General features: G+C 40.5%; 1 protein-coding gene and 1 pseudogene across 1 annotated transcript; both read left to right on the plus strand.

The window, feature by feature from the left end:
* The first annotated feature begins 4,882 nt into the window (after positions 1 to 4,882).
* On the plus strand, positions 4,883 to 4,996 carry LOC125496239 (small nucleolar RNA R71; annotated as a pseudogene).
* A 5,934-nt stretch (positions 4,997 to 10,930) lies between these two features.
* LOC125495643 (secreted RxLR effector protein 161-like) lies at positions 10,931 to 11,599 on the plus strand. Its single transcript, XM_048640423.1, has one exon. The coding sequence runs from the start codon at positions 10,931 to 10,933 to the stop codon at positions 11,597 to 11,599; it is 669 nt and encodes a 222-aa protein (XP_048496380.1).
* The last annotated feature ends 4,697 nt before the right edge of the window (positions 11,600 to 16,296 follow it).

Here is a 16,296-nt window from a genome sequence, read left to right on the forward strand (position 1 = left end):
TAACAAAGTAAAAATAAAAATCTAGAAAATACTACGAAAGAAAAGGAATGAAAAGGAAAGAAATCGGGTTGCCTCCCGATCAGCGCTGGTTGATAAAGGTCCCGCACGACCATAATGCTTCATCCCTCAAACAGAAGGGGATGGGGGTTGAAGGTATAACTCCTCCACAGACCCAACAGGGATTCCTGTATAGTCTAACTTCAGACGTTGTCCATTAACTTTGAACTTCTCACCTGTTACATTCATCACCTCAATAGAACCAAACTTGTTAGTGTTAGTGACAGAAAAGGGACCAGACCACGACTTCAGCTTACCAGGAAAAAGCTTTAGTCTAGAGTTGTACAATAAAACCTTGTCACCAATAGAGAACTCCCTGCTCAAAATTTTCTTATCATGCCATCTCTTAGTGCGCTCTTTGTAGAGACGCGAACTATCATAAGCATTCAGTCTAAGTTCATCAAGCTCATTGATTTGCAATAGGCACTTTTCTCCTGCTAATTTAGCATCAAGATTAAACTCTTTAACAGCCCAAAAAGCCTTATACTCTAGTTCGACAGGTAGGTGGCATGCTTTTCCATAGACTAGTCGATAAGGGGTGGTATCAATAGGGGTCTTAAAAGCAGTTCTATAAGCCCATAATGTGTCATCTAACTTATCACTCCAGTCTTTTCGAGATTTAGCTACCACTTTCTCCAAGATAGTCTTTATTTCACGGTTAGACACTTCTACCTGCCCACTTGTCTGAGGGTGGCCAGTCCTATGGTATACACCATACTTTTTGAGTAGGGCTTCAAAGGTTCTTTTGTGAAAGTGGGATCCACCATCACTAATGACAACCCTTGGTACCCCAAACCGTAGAAAGATAATCTTTTTAAACATTTTCATGACAACCTTAGAGTCATTGGTTGGTGATGCAATAGCTTTCACCCACTTAGATACATAGTTAACAGCAATAAGGATGAAATTATTGCCTGATGAAGAGGGAAAAGGACCCATAAAATCAATACCCCACACATTAAATAGTTCAACTTCCAGGATGGGGGTTTGGGGCATCTCATGTCTACGGGAAATATTTCCTGTTTGTTGGCATGCATGACAAGACTTAACAAAAGTACTAGCATCATGAAATAGAGACGGCCAATAAAAACCAGATTGAAGTACCTTTGCAACTGTTTTGGAGGGCCCAGCATGGCCTCCACATGGAAGGGAGTGAGAGTGCTTCAGAATTTCATGCACCTCCCACTCTGGGATACATCGCCTATAGATGGTGTCAGCACAGAGCTTGTAAAGAAAAGGGTTATCCCAAAAGTACTGTTTGGCATCATATAGAAATTTCTTTCTCTGCTGGTAGCTCAGCTCTGGAGGGATTTGTCCACTCACACAAAAGTTGGCGAAGTCCGTATACCACGGGAGCTTATCATCAGGAAAGGAGTCATCAATGGGAAGGCATTCTTCCATATCCTCATACTGCAATCGGGACAGGTGGTCAACCACTATATTTTCTGCACCCTTTTTATCTCTGATCTCCAAGTCGAATTCTTGGAGCAGCAAAATCCACCGAATGAGTCGAGGCTTTGCCTCCTTTTTGGTTAGGAGGTACTTCAACACAGCATGATCGGTGTAGACAATGACCTTAGCAGATAGGTCCTGAACTTGTCCAGTGCATAGACCACAGCTAGAAGCTCTTTCTCCGTGGTGGCATAATTAACTTGAGCTTCATCTAGTGTCTTGCTAGCATAGTAGATGGCATGGAGGACGTTGTCTTTCCGCCGACCAAGGACAGCTCCCACAACATAATCGCTAGCATCACACATAATATCAAATGGGAGGGTCCAATCTGGAGATCGAATGATAGGCGCAGTGATCAGAGCTTGCTTGATCCTGTTAAAAGACACGAGACACTCATCAGTAAACAGGAACGGGGCATCCTTGAGGAGCAACTGAGTAAGTGGTTTAGCAATTTTAGAGAAGTCCTTGATAAAGCGGCGATAAAATCCCGCATGACCAAGAAAACCTCTAACTCCCTTGACATTCACAGGAGGGGGTAATTGCTCAATCACTTGAATTTTTGCTTTATCCACCTGGATGCCTCGTTCAGAAATAATATGACCAAGTACCACTCCTTCAGTAACCATGAAGTGGCACTTCTCCCAGTTCAATACAAGGTGGACATCCTCACATCTTTTCAGTACTTTAGCCAGATTCAGCAAACATGCATCAAAATCAATGCCATACACACTAAAGTCATCCATAAATACTTCCATGATGGACTCAATAAACCAGAAAATATGGCCATCATACAACGTTGGAAGTAGCAGGGGATTACATAGGCCAAAGGGCATCCTTCGATACAAAGGTACCATAAGGACATGTAAATGGTCTTCTCCTGGTCATCTGGGTGGATAGGATTTGGAAGAAACCAGAATAGCCATCTAGATAACAAAAATGAGAATGACAAGCTAGACGTTCCAACATCTGATCAATGAAGGGAAGGGGAAAATGGTCTTTCTTAGTGGCAACATTTAATTTCCTATAATCAATGCACATACGCCACCCAGTAACTACTCTTGTAGCAATTAATTCATTTTTCTCATTTTTAACTACAGTAGTACCGCCCTTTTTAGGAACCACTTGAACTGGACTCACCCACTTAGAATCAGAAATAGGATAGATAATCCCAGCATCAAGCAATTTCATAACCTCTTTTTTAACAACTTCCTGCATATTCGGGTTCAAACGACGCTGACCTTGTATACTAGGACGATGATCATCCTCAAGATGAATTTTATGCATGCAAAAGTCAGGGCTTATGCCTTTCAAATCATCAATATTATATCCAATGGCCTTTTTATGTTGTCGCAAAACAGACAAAAGTTGAGACATTTGACCATCATTTAATGCAGCACTAACAATCACAGGGCAATTTTCAGAATCATCCAGAAAAGCATATCGCAGAGAAGGGGGAAGGGGTTTCAGTTCAGGTTTCTTTACCTCTACCGGTGAGTAGCACATACTAACCGTTCATCCTCATGAGTGGTATACCATCAAGCTCGACACAGGTAAAACTGCTTCCCAAGCATCCACTTCAGTAGTCCGGATAATATCATCACCTGTGGAAGAGGTAAAACAAAGCAAAGCCTCCAGGATCCTGCAAAAGGGATTGAGGCATGTCATCATTGACCAGCACATCAATGACATCTATTCTATAACAGGCTTCCTCTAGCATGGGGCTTTTCAAAGCATTGGTCAAACTAAATGTAACCTTATCATCCCCCCAGTCAAAGTCAATTTCCCATTTTTAACATCTATGACAGCTCCAGCAGTATGAAGGAATGGTCTCCCTAAAATGATTGGGATTTGAGTATCCTCTTCCATGTCAAGCACAACAAAATCCACAGGAATGATAAAATTTACCCACCCTCACAGGAACGTCCTCTAAGATACCTAGGGGGTATTTAACAGAACGGTCAGCCATTTGAAGAGTAATGTTGGTACATTTTAAATCTCCCATGTCAAGCTTTTTGCAAACAGTCAAGGGCATGACACTAACACTAGCACCTAAATCACATAAGGCTTTGTCAATAAAATATGGTCCAATATTACAAGGGATGGAGAAACTCCCCGGTTCTTTCAATTTAGGGGGGGGTTGATTTTGCAAAAGAGCACTACATTCTTCAGTAAAGGCAACAGTTTCTACTGCATTAAAGGCTCTTTTCCTAGTCAAAATTTCCTTCAAAAATTTAGCATATGCAGGTACTTGAGTAATGAGTTCAGTAAATGGACAGTTACCTGAAGATTTTCACTACCTCCATAAACTTACCAAGTTGGTGATCCAGCTTATTCTTTGATAGACGAGTGGGGAATGGTACCTTTATCGCAGGAGTGGTAGATGAATTTTTTTCAGGTACTATCTGCTTCTCTGCATTTGTGTTGGTGGTAGCCTCAGGAGCTGACGAAGTTTCAGTGACGTCTGCATTTTTTCTGGCTCAACCGGACCATCCTTAGGCATTGGGGGACCATCATAATGTGTTCCACTCCTAAGAGTGATGGCATTGGCAGTGTCCCTTGGTTGCATTGATTGTGAAGGTAAGGCCCCAGGTGGCCTACTAGCAGAAGAACTAGCCAACTGAGCTAGTTGAGTCTCCAACATCTTGTTATGCGTGCCCAAATTTTCCAGTTGAGCTTTTGTGTCAGCTTGAAAAGCATTGAACCCTTTCTGCATCTGGAACATCATATTCTTCAACTCTGTCATGGCTGGGTCAGCAGAGGAGCAGGCTGTGAGGTGCTTGATTTCTCTGAAAACCAGGTGGAGCTTGTTGTGGAGGTTGGTATTGTTGACCCTGTTGTTGAGGCGGATATGGTTGTTGAGGTTGAGGGTTCAACACATTAGTACTCCTATATGAGAGGTTGGATGGTGTCTTAACCCAGGATTATAGGTGTTGGAATATGGGTTGAACTGGTTCCTAGGTTGTGACTGGAAAGCATTGACTGCCTCACAGTTATTTCCAAGCGCTGGACACTCTTGAGAGTTGTGCCCAGACATTCCACAAGCATTACATAGGTGAACATTATAGTTAGAAGCACTAGCCATCGCATTAACACTCATGTGGGGGAATCATTACCTAACTTCAGGGAATCAATTCTTTGAGTTAGAGCAGCTAGTTGCCCAGACAGTAAGGAAATGGCTTCAACATCATGTTTACCTCCCTTTTTCAAAGAGGAACGAATAGTAGATGCTTGATTAGATGCTAGCTTCTCCAAAAGTTCATACCCTTCCTCAATCGCTTAATCCATGAAGAACCCACCGAATGCTCCATCAATTACCCGTCGTGTATCGGCATCAACTCTAGTGTAGAAAATCTGACACAAATACCACTGGTCCAACCCATGATGAGGACAGAGACGTTGCAATCCTTGAACCGCTCCCAAGCTTCATATAGAGATTACCACAGGATCTTGGGTGAAAGTAACTATGGCATGTCTCATATCTGCAGTTTTTGGTAAGGGTACCACTTGATAGAAAATCTTGGAAAGTTCTGGCCAGGTGGTGATGGTGGAAGGCAGCTTATTATACCAGAACAAAGCTTTATCGCGACAGAGAGAACCCAAATAGAAGGAGTTTCATCTCATCAGGAGTAACACCAGCTTGCTTCTGAGTAGCACAACACTGTAAAAATCTCTGCAGGTGCTGATTTGGGTCTTCAGATGGTAACCCAGCGAACTGATTGTTCTGAACCATATTCAGAACATGAGACTTGATCTCAAAATTTGTAGCAGCAATAGTGGGATCCGTACCCCAGTAGGCACGTTATCAGGAGATGGTGTGCGTAGTCTCTGAAGGTTCGAGTAACATTCTCACCCATGTTGAGAGTAATAGGTGAGGTGGGGGTTTCTTGGTGTGGGGAAGATGGTGGAGAAGGTGTCTTTTGGGAGGGTGTCCCTGCAGACAGCTTAGCTTGTTTAGTTTTCTTTCTGAGTCTACGAGCGGTCTTTTCAATCTCCGGATCGAACGGGATGAGATTTGGGGATTTCAATTTCCTGCTCATACACCAAAAACACTAAAACAAACGTGAGATGCTCCAAAGAACAGGTGTTCTTCAGAGTAGAGGTTAGTTTAATACTATAATTCAGACAAAATAAAATAAACCGTCTCCCCGGCAACGGCGCCAAAATTTGATAGGCTAAAGTCGTATCACCTAATCAAAAATAACCTAAGGTCCACTAACTAGTAGTCAGGGAAGTCAGGATCGAATCCACAGGGAGAAGTTATATTATTCTATCTGAACTCTAATATTACACTAACAAAATCAGATGAATGGTTGTGTTACTAAACTAACAATAGTAACTAAATATGAGAGTGTAAATATATTAATAAGTACTAGAATCATGGATCACTATGCATACAATTCGGGAAATCAGGGATAAATAATAACCACCTAGTAAGTCAACTGTCTAGGGCACATGTAATTTCTCTCGAACATTACCTCCCTCAAAGATCACCCAGCCGCTCTCGCATAGTCAAGGGTCACTTTGCCTAATAATTGAAAGCCTATACGGTATCTCTCCTCTCGAAGTAGATTCAGTATTGCAACATAGAAATATAAATCAGGCCTAACTTATAATCCTAGCATGAAGAATCAATCAAAGGAAAAGTTGAAATACAAGATAATCAAACTAATCTATCAATCCCTCATTGCATACATAGATCTCCACAATTCTAGATATAGAACTACTCACTCATAATCATGAAAACAATAACAAAATCATATAAAAACTCATACTTTGAAACATGGCAAATAACTAAGAAAATAATCTAATTAACAATGGAAGAATAACAAAGAAATAATGAAGAAAGATTACCGAATTATATTGAACTATGAATAAGCAAAAGGTTTGATCTTGAATTGAAATCACAAAGCACTAAATTAAGGTTCTTGAAACACTCTCTAGAGAAAACTAATAATAAAAACCGAAATCTTTCTAATAATTCTGATTATTTAATTTATACAAGCCCTAAAATAATAGCCAAGAGTCTCGAAAAATGGGCCCGTATTCATTAATAAAACGCGTGTCGTCAGTCGCCCGATCGGGCCAGAGATGCCCGATGGAATCGGGCTCCAAAACCGAAGATCATGGCAAAAATCCAAAGGCGCCCGATGCAATCGGGCGGCCTATGCACATAGCAGTTTCGCAGCAGCTGGCAGGGGCGCCCGATGTCGGGCCAAGTCGCCCGATCGAGAGGAACACCGATTCACGACTGGGCGTCCAACGCCCGATCGGGCCCGCAGCAGAATCCTAAAGTTTGTTTCTTTGCCCGATCGGGCTGGGCCGCCCGATCATATCGGGCTGGGCCGCGCAATCGTATCAGGCCGGTCAGCTTAGGCTCGTTCCTTGTTCTTCCTTTGCTCAAAGTCCCGGAAAGCATCCTCGGGATCTTGAACTCAGCATCCAACCTCTCTTAATCCAATGTGCGATCATATAATGTAGGTAATAGCTCCCCAAAACCTACATTCCAATACAAAACAACAAACCACAACTAGATGGAGAGAGTTAGTACCAAATGGCTCCTAAGAGCACCATAACCACAACTATTAGCATATAAATAGGGGAGAAAAACTCTATATAAAATCATAACATCAGTGCGACCACAGTCGCGGGGTGCGACGAGTCGCCCAGCAGCTCTTTGATGCGAAGCATTGTCGTGAGGTGCGACGTACGTCGCGGGTCTGCACGCGAAGGCAATTTTCGATCGGGTTTTTACTCGACAACTTACAACTTGTATTCTAGACTTCATATAAATATGTTATTTCATATTTAGGGCTTATTTTACCACAAATATTAAAGAGAGAGATTAGTCAAAACACAATAGAGGAGATTAGAGAGAGTCTTTAAGATTCCACTACATTCGATTGAATCTTGCCTATTGTAATTGAGATTAGCTCGTTCATAGTGAAACAATATTTTCCCCTGCCTTGAGGACGTAGCTATCGCATTGATAGTGAACCTCGTTAAATCTTATGTGTTCTTATTTTTTACTTGTGTTTATTACTTGCTTAATCGCTTCCGTTGCAACAAACTTGGTATCTAGAGCTTGAGATTAAAATCAGCGTTAGGGTTTTGGGAATATGAATACGATGAACTCAAAGATCGATAAGTTTACGAGGAGGAACAGTTTCGGGCTATGACAGATAAAGATGCGTGCTTTGCTGAAGCAACAAGGCATCTGGAAACCTCTTGTCAAGAGTGACAAGAGTGGAGCGGCAGGTGGCCCTAGTGAGGCCGAATTGGAGGCGATGGAGGAGAAGGCTCACTCCACGATTTTGCTGTGCGTGGCAGATGATGTGATCACGGAGGTTGCAGATGAAACCACTGCGGCTGGTCTACGGGCGAAGTTGGAGAGTCTCTACATGACAAAGTCACTCACCAACAATTTGCTTTTGAAGCAACGACTGTTTGCCTTGCGTATGCAAGGAGGTACGTCTCTAAGGGATCATCTAGATCAACTTAATACTATTTTACTTGATTTGCGTAATATAGATGTTAAGATTGAGGATGAAGATGCTGCTTTGATATTGGTTGTTTCACTTCCACATTCATATGAGAACTTTATTGAGTCATTTGTTGTTGGGAAAGAGACTGTGACCCTAGAGGAGGTGAAGTCAGCACTTTTTACCAGGGAGTTGCGCCATAAGGCGGCAACGATTGAGAGTGGTGGAGATTCAGGGGCCGGGTTGGTGGTAAACTCAACTAAGGGGAAGGGTCCTAAGAAGAAGCAAAATTCTAAGGGTAAAGGGACCAATCCTAGGAATGTCTGTCACTTCTATAAAGAACCTGGCCATTGGAAGAATCCTAAAGCTTCCAATGATAACATTGCACACCAAGATACGAAATATGACTCTGAGGAGGACTTAGCACTAGCTGCTGTTTATGTGTCTAGTCCGTCTAATCGTTGGATTTTAGATTCGGGGTGTTCTTACCATATGTGTCCTCACCGTGATTGGTTTATTTCTTTATGAGTCTTGTAATGGTGGTACTGTTACTATGAGTAATGATGCTGTTGTAAGGTTGTAGGGAGGGGTTCCATTAAGATAAGGACTACGGGGGATGAAATTCATACATTGGTGAATGTTAGACATGTTCCGCAGTTAAAGAAAAATCTGATTTCTCTGGGTGTCTTAGATGAAGGAGGGTTTACTTTTTCTGGCTCGGATGGGAAATTATGTGTGTGGAAAGGTTCGAGGTTGGTGCTTAAGGGCACTAAGTTGGGTACTCTGTATGTGTTACAAGGTACTATTCCTATTGGTTCTGCTAATGTTGCATCTACGAAGTCTGAGGAGTGACTAAGTTGTGGCAAACGACTTGGCATATGGGTGAGCGTGGGATGCAGATATTATCCAAGATGAACCTTCTTGTGGCCACAAGGTGAAGAACCTTGAGTTTTGTGAGCATCTGTGTTGGGTAAGCAACACAGACTAAGTTTGGGAAGGGGCTGCACATAACTAAGGCGACACTGGATTATATTCACTCAGATTGTGGGGGCCTGCTTGGGTAGAAGGTATACGAGGAGTCACGTATTTTGTGACTTTTATTGATGATTTCTCCATGTATTGTTGGATTTATTGTTTAAAGCACAAGGGAAAGGCTTTTAAGACTTTTGTGCAATGGAAAGTCTTAGTGGAAAATCAGACAGGGAAGAAGGTTAAGAGGCTACGTACGGATAATGGTCTGGCATTTGTTAATGATGAATTCAATGAGTTTTGCAGGGACGCGGGGATAGTGAGACATCACACTGTCAGGAAAACACCACAGCAGAATGGTGTTGCAGAGCGCTTGAATCAGACTTTCCTAGGGAGAGTTCGATGCATGCTCTCAAATGGAAGGTTGACTAGGAAATACTGGAGTGAAGCTGTGAAAACGGCATGCTACTTGATAAACCGTGGTCCTCATACAAGTATTGACTGCAAGGTACCTTATGAGGTATGGTCTGGGAGAAGTGTTGAGTATTCTGGTTTACGTGTCTTTGGTTGTATGGTCTATTATCATGTAAATAAGGGTAAACTTGAACCAAGGGCTAAGAAGGGTTGTTTTTTGGGGTATGGAGATGGTGTAAAGGGTTACAAGATTTGGTCCCCATCAGAAGGGCGTGTTATACTTAGTAGAGATGTTACTTTTAATGAAAACAATATGTTTATATTTGCTAACAAACCTACTGGTGAAACTGATGATAGCACAGATGAAGGATCTGAGCAAGTAGTTGCTTCATAACCTACTCCACAGCCACAGGTTCGATCAGGGGAAGGAGATGATGTTCAGTGGATTCTCCCATTTGAGGACTAGTTAGAGGGATGGAGTTGTTGTTGATGAAACAACTGATATTGAGTCTGATCATGAGGAAACTGTTGTTGAAGGTCAAAAATGACCAAGGAAGAAGACGTAGAGACTGGTTGAACAGATAGAGGGCCGGAATGTTCCTGGCCGAAACTGCTGTGTAGAGGAGATGATTGGTTATGCATTACATGTAGCTGATGATATTGAGTCACCTAAGCCAATGTCCTACAGGGAAGCAGTTTCTAGTAACGAATCATCTAAGTGGTTAGTGGCTATGAGTGAGGAGATTGAGTCTCTTCACAAGAACCAGACATGGGAACTGTGAGGATACCACAGGGTCGTAAGGTGGTTGGTTGCAAGTGGGTTTTCAAGAGGAAGGAGGGAACTTCAGAGGGTGAAAGTGTCAGATACAAAGTCAGGCTAGTTGCAAAAGGGTTCAGTTAGAAGGAAGGGGTCTGCTACAATGAGATTTTCTCACCAGTGGTCCGTCACACTTCTATTAGAGTGTTACTAGCAATGGTAGCACATTTCGATCTAGAACTTGAGCAGTTAGAGGTGAAACAGCTTTCCTACATGGGGAGTTGGAGGAGGATATTCTGATGAGTCACGGAGGGGTTCGTTGTTCCAAGAAAAGAGAAGTTTGCTTGCAGGCTGAAGAAGTCCTTGTATGGACTTAAGTAGTCACCTAGACAGTGGTACAAGAGGTTTGACAACTTCATGGTTGAGCATGGATTTGACAGGAGTTCGTATGATTGCTATGTTTATCATAGCAAGGTGGAAGACAATTCTTATATTTATTTATTATTATATGTTGATGACATGCTTATTGCGGCAAAGAAGAAGTCAGATGTATTGAAGTTGAAGAAGCTTATGAGTTCTGAGTTTGACATGAAAGATTTGGGAGCAGCAAAGAAGATTTCTAGGCATGGAGATCTATAGGGATCATGGACGGAAGAAACTTTTCCTTTCTAAGAAAAGTTATATCTTGAAGGTACTTGACAGGTTTGGAATGAGTACTGCGAAATCTATTGATACTCCTGCTGCTGTAAATGCTCGTCTTTCTGTTGTTATTTCTCCTCAATCTGATGAGGATAAGTAGTATATGACTAAGGTTCCGTATGCTAGTGCTGTTGGTAGTCTGATGTATGCTATGGTTTGTACTAGGCCAGATATAGCACATGCTATTAGTGTTGTGAGCAGGTTTATGACTCAACCAGGGAAGGAACATTGGCAGGCAGTGAAGCGGATTTTCCGCTACTTGAAAGGAATGGCAAATGTAGGTCTCATTTATGGGAATGATGATGAGTGTTTGGTGACCGGATATTCTGATTCGGACTATGGTGATGATATAGACACTAGAAGATTGATGACTGGGTATGTATACACTCTAGGAGGGTCTGTGGTTAGTTGGAAGGCTACTTTGCAGTCTTCAGTGACTTTCTCTTCTACGGAGGCCGAGTACATGGCTTTGACTGCTGCAGCAAAGGAGGGTATATGGTTACATGGTTTGGTCAGTGGTTTGGGTTTATACCATGATCGTGTGACTGCGTATTGTGATAGCTTGAGTGCTATATATCTTGCCAAGGATCAGGTGCATCATGATAGAACTAAACACATTGATGTGAGGTATCACTTTCCGAGAAGTGAGAAGAGGACAGTGTTGAAGAAAGTTGGGACTGCAGACAACCCAGCTGATATGTTCACCAAGCCAGTTCCAGTTCGTAAGTTCAAACATTGCTTGGATTTGTTGAACGCTGATAGTCACATATGACCTTGTGAGAGGTTGTGCCTCAAGATGGAGGCAATCCGGCCCCAGGACAAAGTGGGCAAGCCCGACATCGGGTTAAAGATGCAAGTGCAGGAGGGGAAAGAGTATCTCGTGTATTGTTGAAGAGGTACATGTTTTGTTGATTGTTTCAAGGTGGAGTTGTGTGGTAGATGCAAGTCAAGGTGGAGATTTATGAGGATGTGACTTGCGAGAGCTGTCGCGAGGTGCAACCACGGTCGCGGGGTACGACGAGTCGCCCGACAGCTCTCTGCTGCGAAGCCTTGTCGCGAGTTGCGACGTACATCGTGGGGTGCGACACGGGTCTGCACGCGAAGGCGATTTTCGATCGGGTTTTTACTCGAAAACTTACGACTAGTATTCTAAACTTCATATAAATATGTTGCGCTTTTTTTACCACAAATATTAGAGAGACAGATTAGTCAAAACACAATAGAGGAGATTAGAGAGAGTCTTTGAGATTCAATTGCATTCAATTGAATCTTGCCTATTGTAATTGAGATCATCTCGTTCATAGTGAAACAATCTTTTCCCCTGCCTTGAGGACGTAGCTATCGCATTGATAGTGAACCTCGTTAAATCTTGTGTGTTCTTATTTGTTTTCTTGTGTTTATTGCTTGCTTAATCGCTTCCGTTGCAACAACATTCTTGGAGTAGGAGAAAGCGAAGAAATCAGATGAGAGAGAAAATGAAAGGCACACTTTACACGTAGACTTGTCCAACAGGTTGAGTGGACGGGTTTCAAATGCGATAAATATGGGTCGGATGCAATACGAGTGAAACGGTCCTATAAGGTTCAGGATCATACGGTTATGGGTAGGGTTACAATACTCAAAATATTGGTGAAATGGCGCTTTTTATATCATAATATCTATATTAAAATTTTTCATATATATATAACTAATAATTTATGGTTAAAACTATTATTTCATCTTTAATAGTATAATATAATGATCATATTAGTAACCTAAACCTTTTCAGTTTCATATTACTTGAAACATTTCTTTAAGAATGCTTGCCAACGTGCAACCACTACTACATAATTGATCTAAGGTAAGATTATATGGTAACACTTTTTGAGATTCAACTTTCATTAACAAATAGGTAACACTTTAGTAACACTTTATTGATATGTAACACTTACATGTAATACTTTTTGATAGGTAACACTTTGACGGTAACACTTTTTCATATGTAACACTTTGACGGTAACACTTTTTCATAGGTAACAATTCGACGGTAACACTTTACTCATATGTAACACTTTAAGATAACACTTTTTCTATATGTAAGATTTCAATCCTTCAAGGTAACACTTTTTGATATGTAACACTTCAGGGTAACACTTTTTGATAGGTAGCATGTAACAGACTTATCTTTAAAAGCGTTTGTTAAAAACTAATTATATTTATTAACTTAATTATGTATCAGATTTTTATATTTTATTTGGGGTTGGAGTGTGAAATTTATTTGTCATGCTTGTCTATTTATCTATTAAATATTATGATGTTCTTATTAAAATTATAATAATTATTGTTATTCTATATATATATATATATATATATATATATATATATATATTGAGTTATAGTTATTTGCAACTTGTTGAGTAGTATTTGTCGGAAAGAAAAACCCCGAAATTTTTCCTTGTCGGTTTTAATTAGCAAATCCCCAAAATAGAAACCCCACCCTTTGTTGGTTAAGAAAACAAACCCAAACCCCTCACCTCTCTCTCTCCCGTGTCTTCAATTCTTCCAAAACCCAAAAACTGAAAACCCTAAAACCCGACGCCATGTTTCTCTCGCACCCCTCTTTCTCTCAGCTCGCCGGTGTTCCAATCCCGCCGGATTTTTCATTTGCCGCCAGTGCTCCTTCTTTTTCTTTTTTCTCTTCATTGTTGTGCCTGTGGTGCTGCTCGCAAGCCACCACATCGCTGCTGCTGTTGATGTTCTTTGTCGTTTCTCTTGTTGGATTTTTCTCTCTCCTCCCTCGAGCAATTATCTCTCTCGTCGCTTTGTGGTTGTTCGCGGCCGGTGTTATCGCAGTTGTTGCTGTTGCTCGCCGATGAAAGGCAATCATCGCGAAGGTGTTGTTGCTGCTCTGATCTTCCCCTCCCCTGTTCTTGCTTGCTTTGCTGCCGTTGATTATTGATGCTGCTGTTGTCGGTTGTCGACTTGTCGCCGCTGCTGTTGTGACGCTGTTGGCGCCGCCGTGGGTTGCTGCTGCCAACACCTTGCTGTTGGTGATTGAGTTAAAGTACAAAAGGTACTTTCCCTTGTGTTGAGAACTGTAGTTGGTTGTTATCGTTGTGGTGATCTTGTTGATGTTAATAAGTTGTTGATTATTGTTGTTCTTCTGTGATGTTGTTGTGTTGTTGCCATGTTATTGTTTTGGTTATGGTTAGGATTCCTTTGCAAGCTTAATCAGATTTTATCTCAAATTAGTTAATCTACAAATTGAATCATGTGAAGAATAAGGTTGCTTTTACTATGCTTAGTTAGGTTGCTAATTTGCAAGTATCAATTAATAATTGGGTATGTCTTAGCTGATGCAGGATTATGTGAATGGCTCACTTAGTATTCAATTAGAATTTGGTTTATGGTTCTTGGAAGTTTATTGAGTTTAAGAATGGATATTATTAAATACCGAATATATTAATGTAGGATATTGATCAAGTTTCTATCTTTGCTTCTCAAATTCGTGGAATCTAGTTATGTGTTATCAATGGTGGTTTATGCCCTCGTATGTTTATTGTGGCCAAAAAAAGGAGAAGTTCGCATCCACAATTAGGAAGCTTGCAATGGCTTTGTGAGAAAACACATAATCAAGCATAATGAACGTTGGGATTGTTAGTGGATAAGCAACTTATTTGGTGAATTGTGTAAAATGAGGAACTGTGCTTTTTGTTCATTCATGGTATTTAATCCCATTTTGGCAAATAAGTGTTACCTATTATCTATAACAACACTTTAAGTATGCTTAGATATGTTAGAACTTCATGTTGTCTTTTTTATTTCCTTAGAAGTTAATTTAAAACTTTTTAGAATTACAGTAGGTTGTCTTGTGGGAAGAATGCTAACCTTACTTTCATGATTTGCAGTTGTGTAAGAAAATCTGGGACAACAACAGAGAGACAAAGGGTGAATCGGAGAACAAAAGAAAAAAAAAGTAATTATTATTATTTTAAGTCGCGTAGTAAATTTTTTTAAAAGCTAATAACTTAAAATTATATGTCGAAGACGTGATGCATAAGACCCAGTTTGTGAATCAGATAATGAGGCGTTGGTTGCGTAGAAGTTTTATTCATTACTCATTAGAGATTATTCCTTTTGGCCGGCGAAAATGCAGTTTTTGAAATCGAGTTGAGGAGGGAACATAGAAAACGGGAGGTATGGATGACAATCCAAGCCAATCCGAAGGAAAAAAATTTCGAGTTGACTCCGATAACAACACTTGTTTTTGGTTAGAGGCTACTAATAGTGATATTGAGTCCATTATGAGTAACAACACTTGGGTTTTAGTCGACCTTCCTAGAGGATGTAAGACCCTAACCAGTAAATGGATATTTACAAAGAAGTGTAAGCCTGATCGGATGTTGGATAAGTATAAGACCAGACTTGTGGTTAGAGGATATCACCAAAGGAAAGTAGATTTCTTTGATACCTACTCTCTTGTGACTAAGGTTGCCACCATTAGAACTTTAATTGCACTTGTAACACCACGAATTTTCGCTCATAATTTCTTCGACTTATTTTCTCTTAATTATTATTTTCCGTCCAATTTAGAATATTTTACTTCTACATGGATCCTAATTGAGCTGGGTGAGCTGTTAGTTACTCCCCACTGATTGTGGATGTTTGTTGTTTATTTTTGCAGGATATGTTGATGACGATGTTATTTGGTTTTGGGCTCGGGTTGAGATGTGAGCATTAAAATGTTAGATGTTTTAGGCCTTGACTCTTTTATTAATTTAAGAGTTAGTTTTCTCTTTTGGTTATCAATTTAATTTTATACTATTTATTTATGTTTTTTATCACTTAGATATTTAAACGCATTTCTTTGCTATTGTAGTAGTGACATTCCCAGAAGACGATGTTTCCGCCATCGTGTTATACTACTATTATTATTTCTTTCTTTTCTGCTTTGAAATTCTGGGGTGTTACAGCACTTGCATCTATTCATGATTTAATTGTGCATTAAATGGATGTAAAAACTGCTTTTTTGAATGGTGAACTAAATGAAGAGATTTACAAGAAGCAACCTGAAGGATGCGTAGTTCCCAGACAGGAAGACAAGGTATGTAAACTTGTTAGGTCCTTGTATGGTCTAAAATAAGCACCAATACAATGGTATGATAAGTTTCATCAAACCATTACTTCTAATGGTTTTCAGGTAAACCATTCTGATGCTTGTGTTTATTCCAAATCTGATGAAGTTGGTTGTGTTTTCATATGTCTATATGTTGATGATATGCTAATTTTTGGGACCAATATAGACATAGTGAATGAAACCAAGGACTTCCTAAATTCTAGTTTTGAAATGAAGGATTCAGGTAAGGCAGATGTGATTCTTGGTATGAATATTACTAGAACTGCATATGGGACGTCTGTAAACCAATCTCATTATATTGAGAAAATTTTAAAGAAGTTTAATCAATTTGATTGCACTCTTGTGAAAACCCC

This window comes from Beta vulgaris, chromosome 3 (assembly GCF_026745355.1).
Source record: "Beta vulgaris subsp. vulgaris cultivar EL10 chromosome 3, EL10.2, whole genome shotgun sequence".
Taxonomy (NCBI): domain Eukaryota; kingdom Viridiplantae; phylum Streptophyta; class Magnoliopsida; order Caryophyllales; family Amaranthaceae; genus Beta; species Beta vulgaris.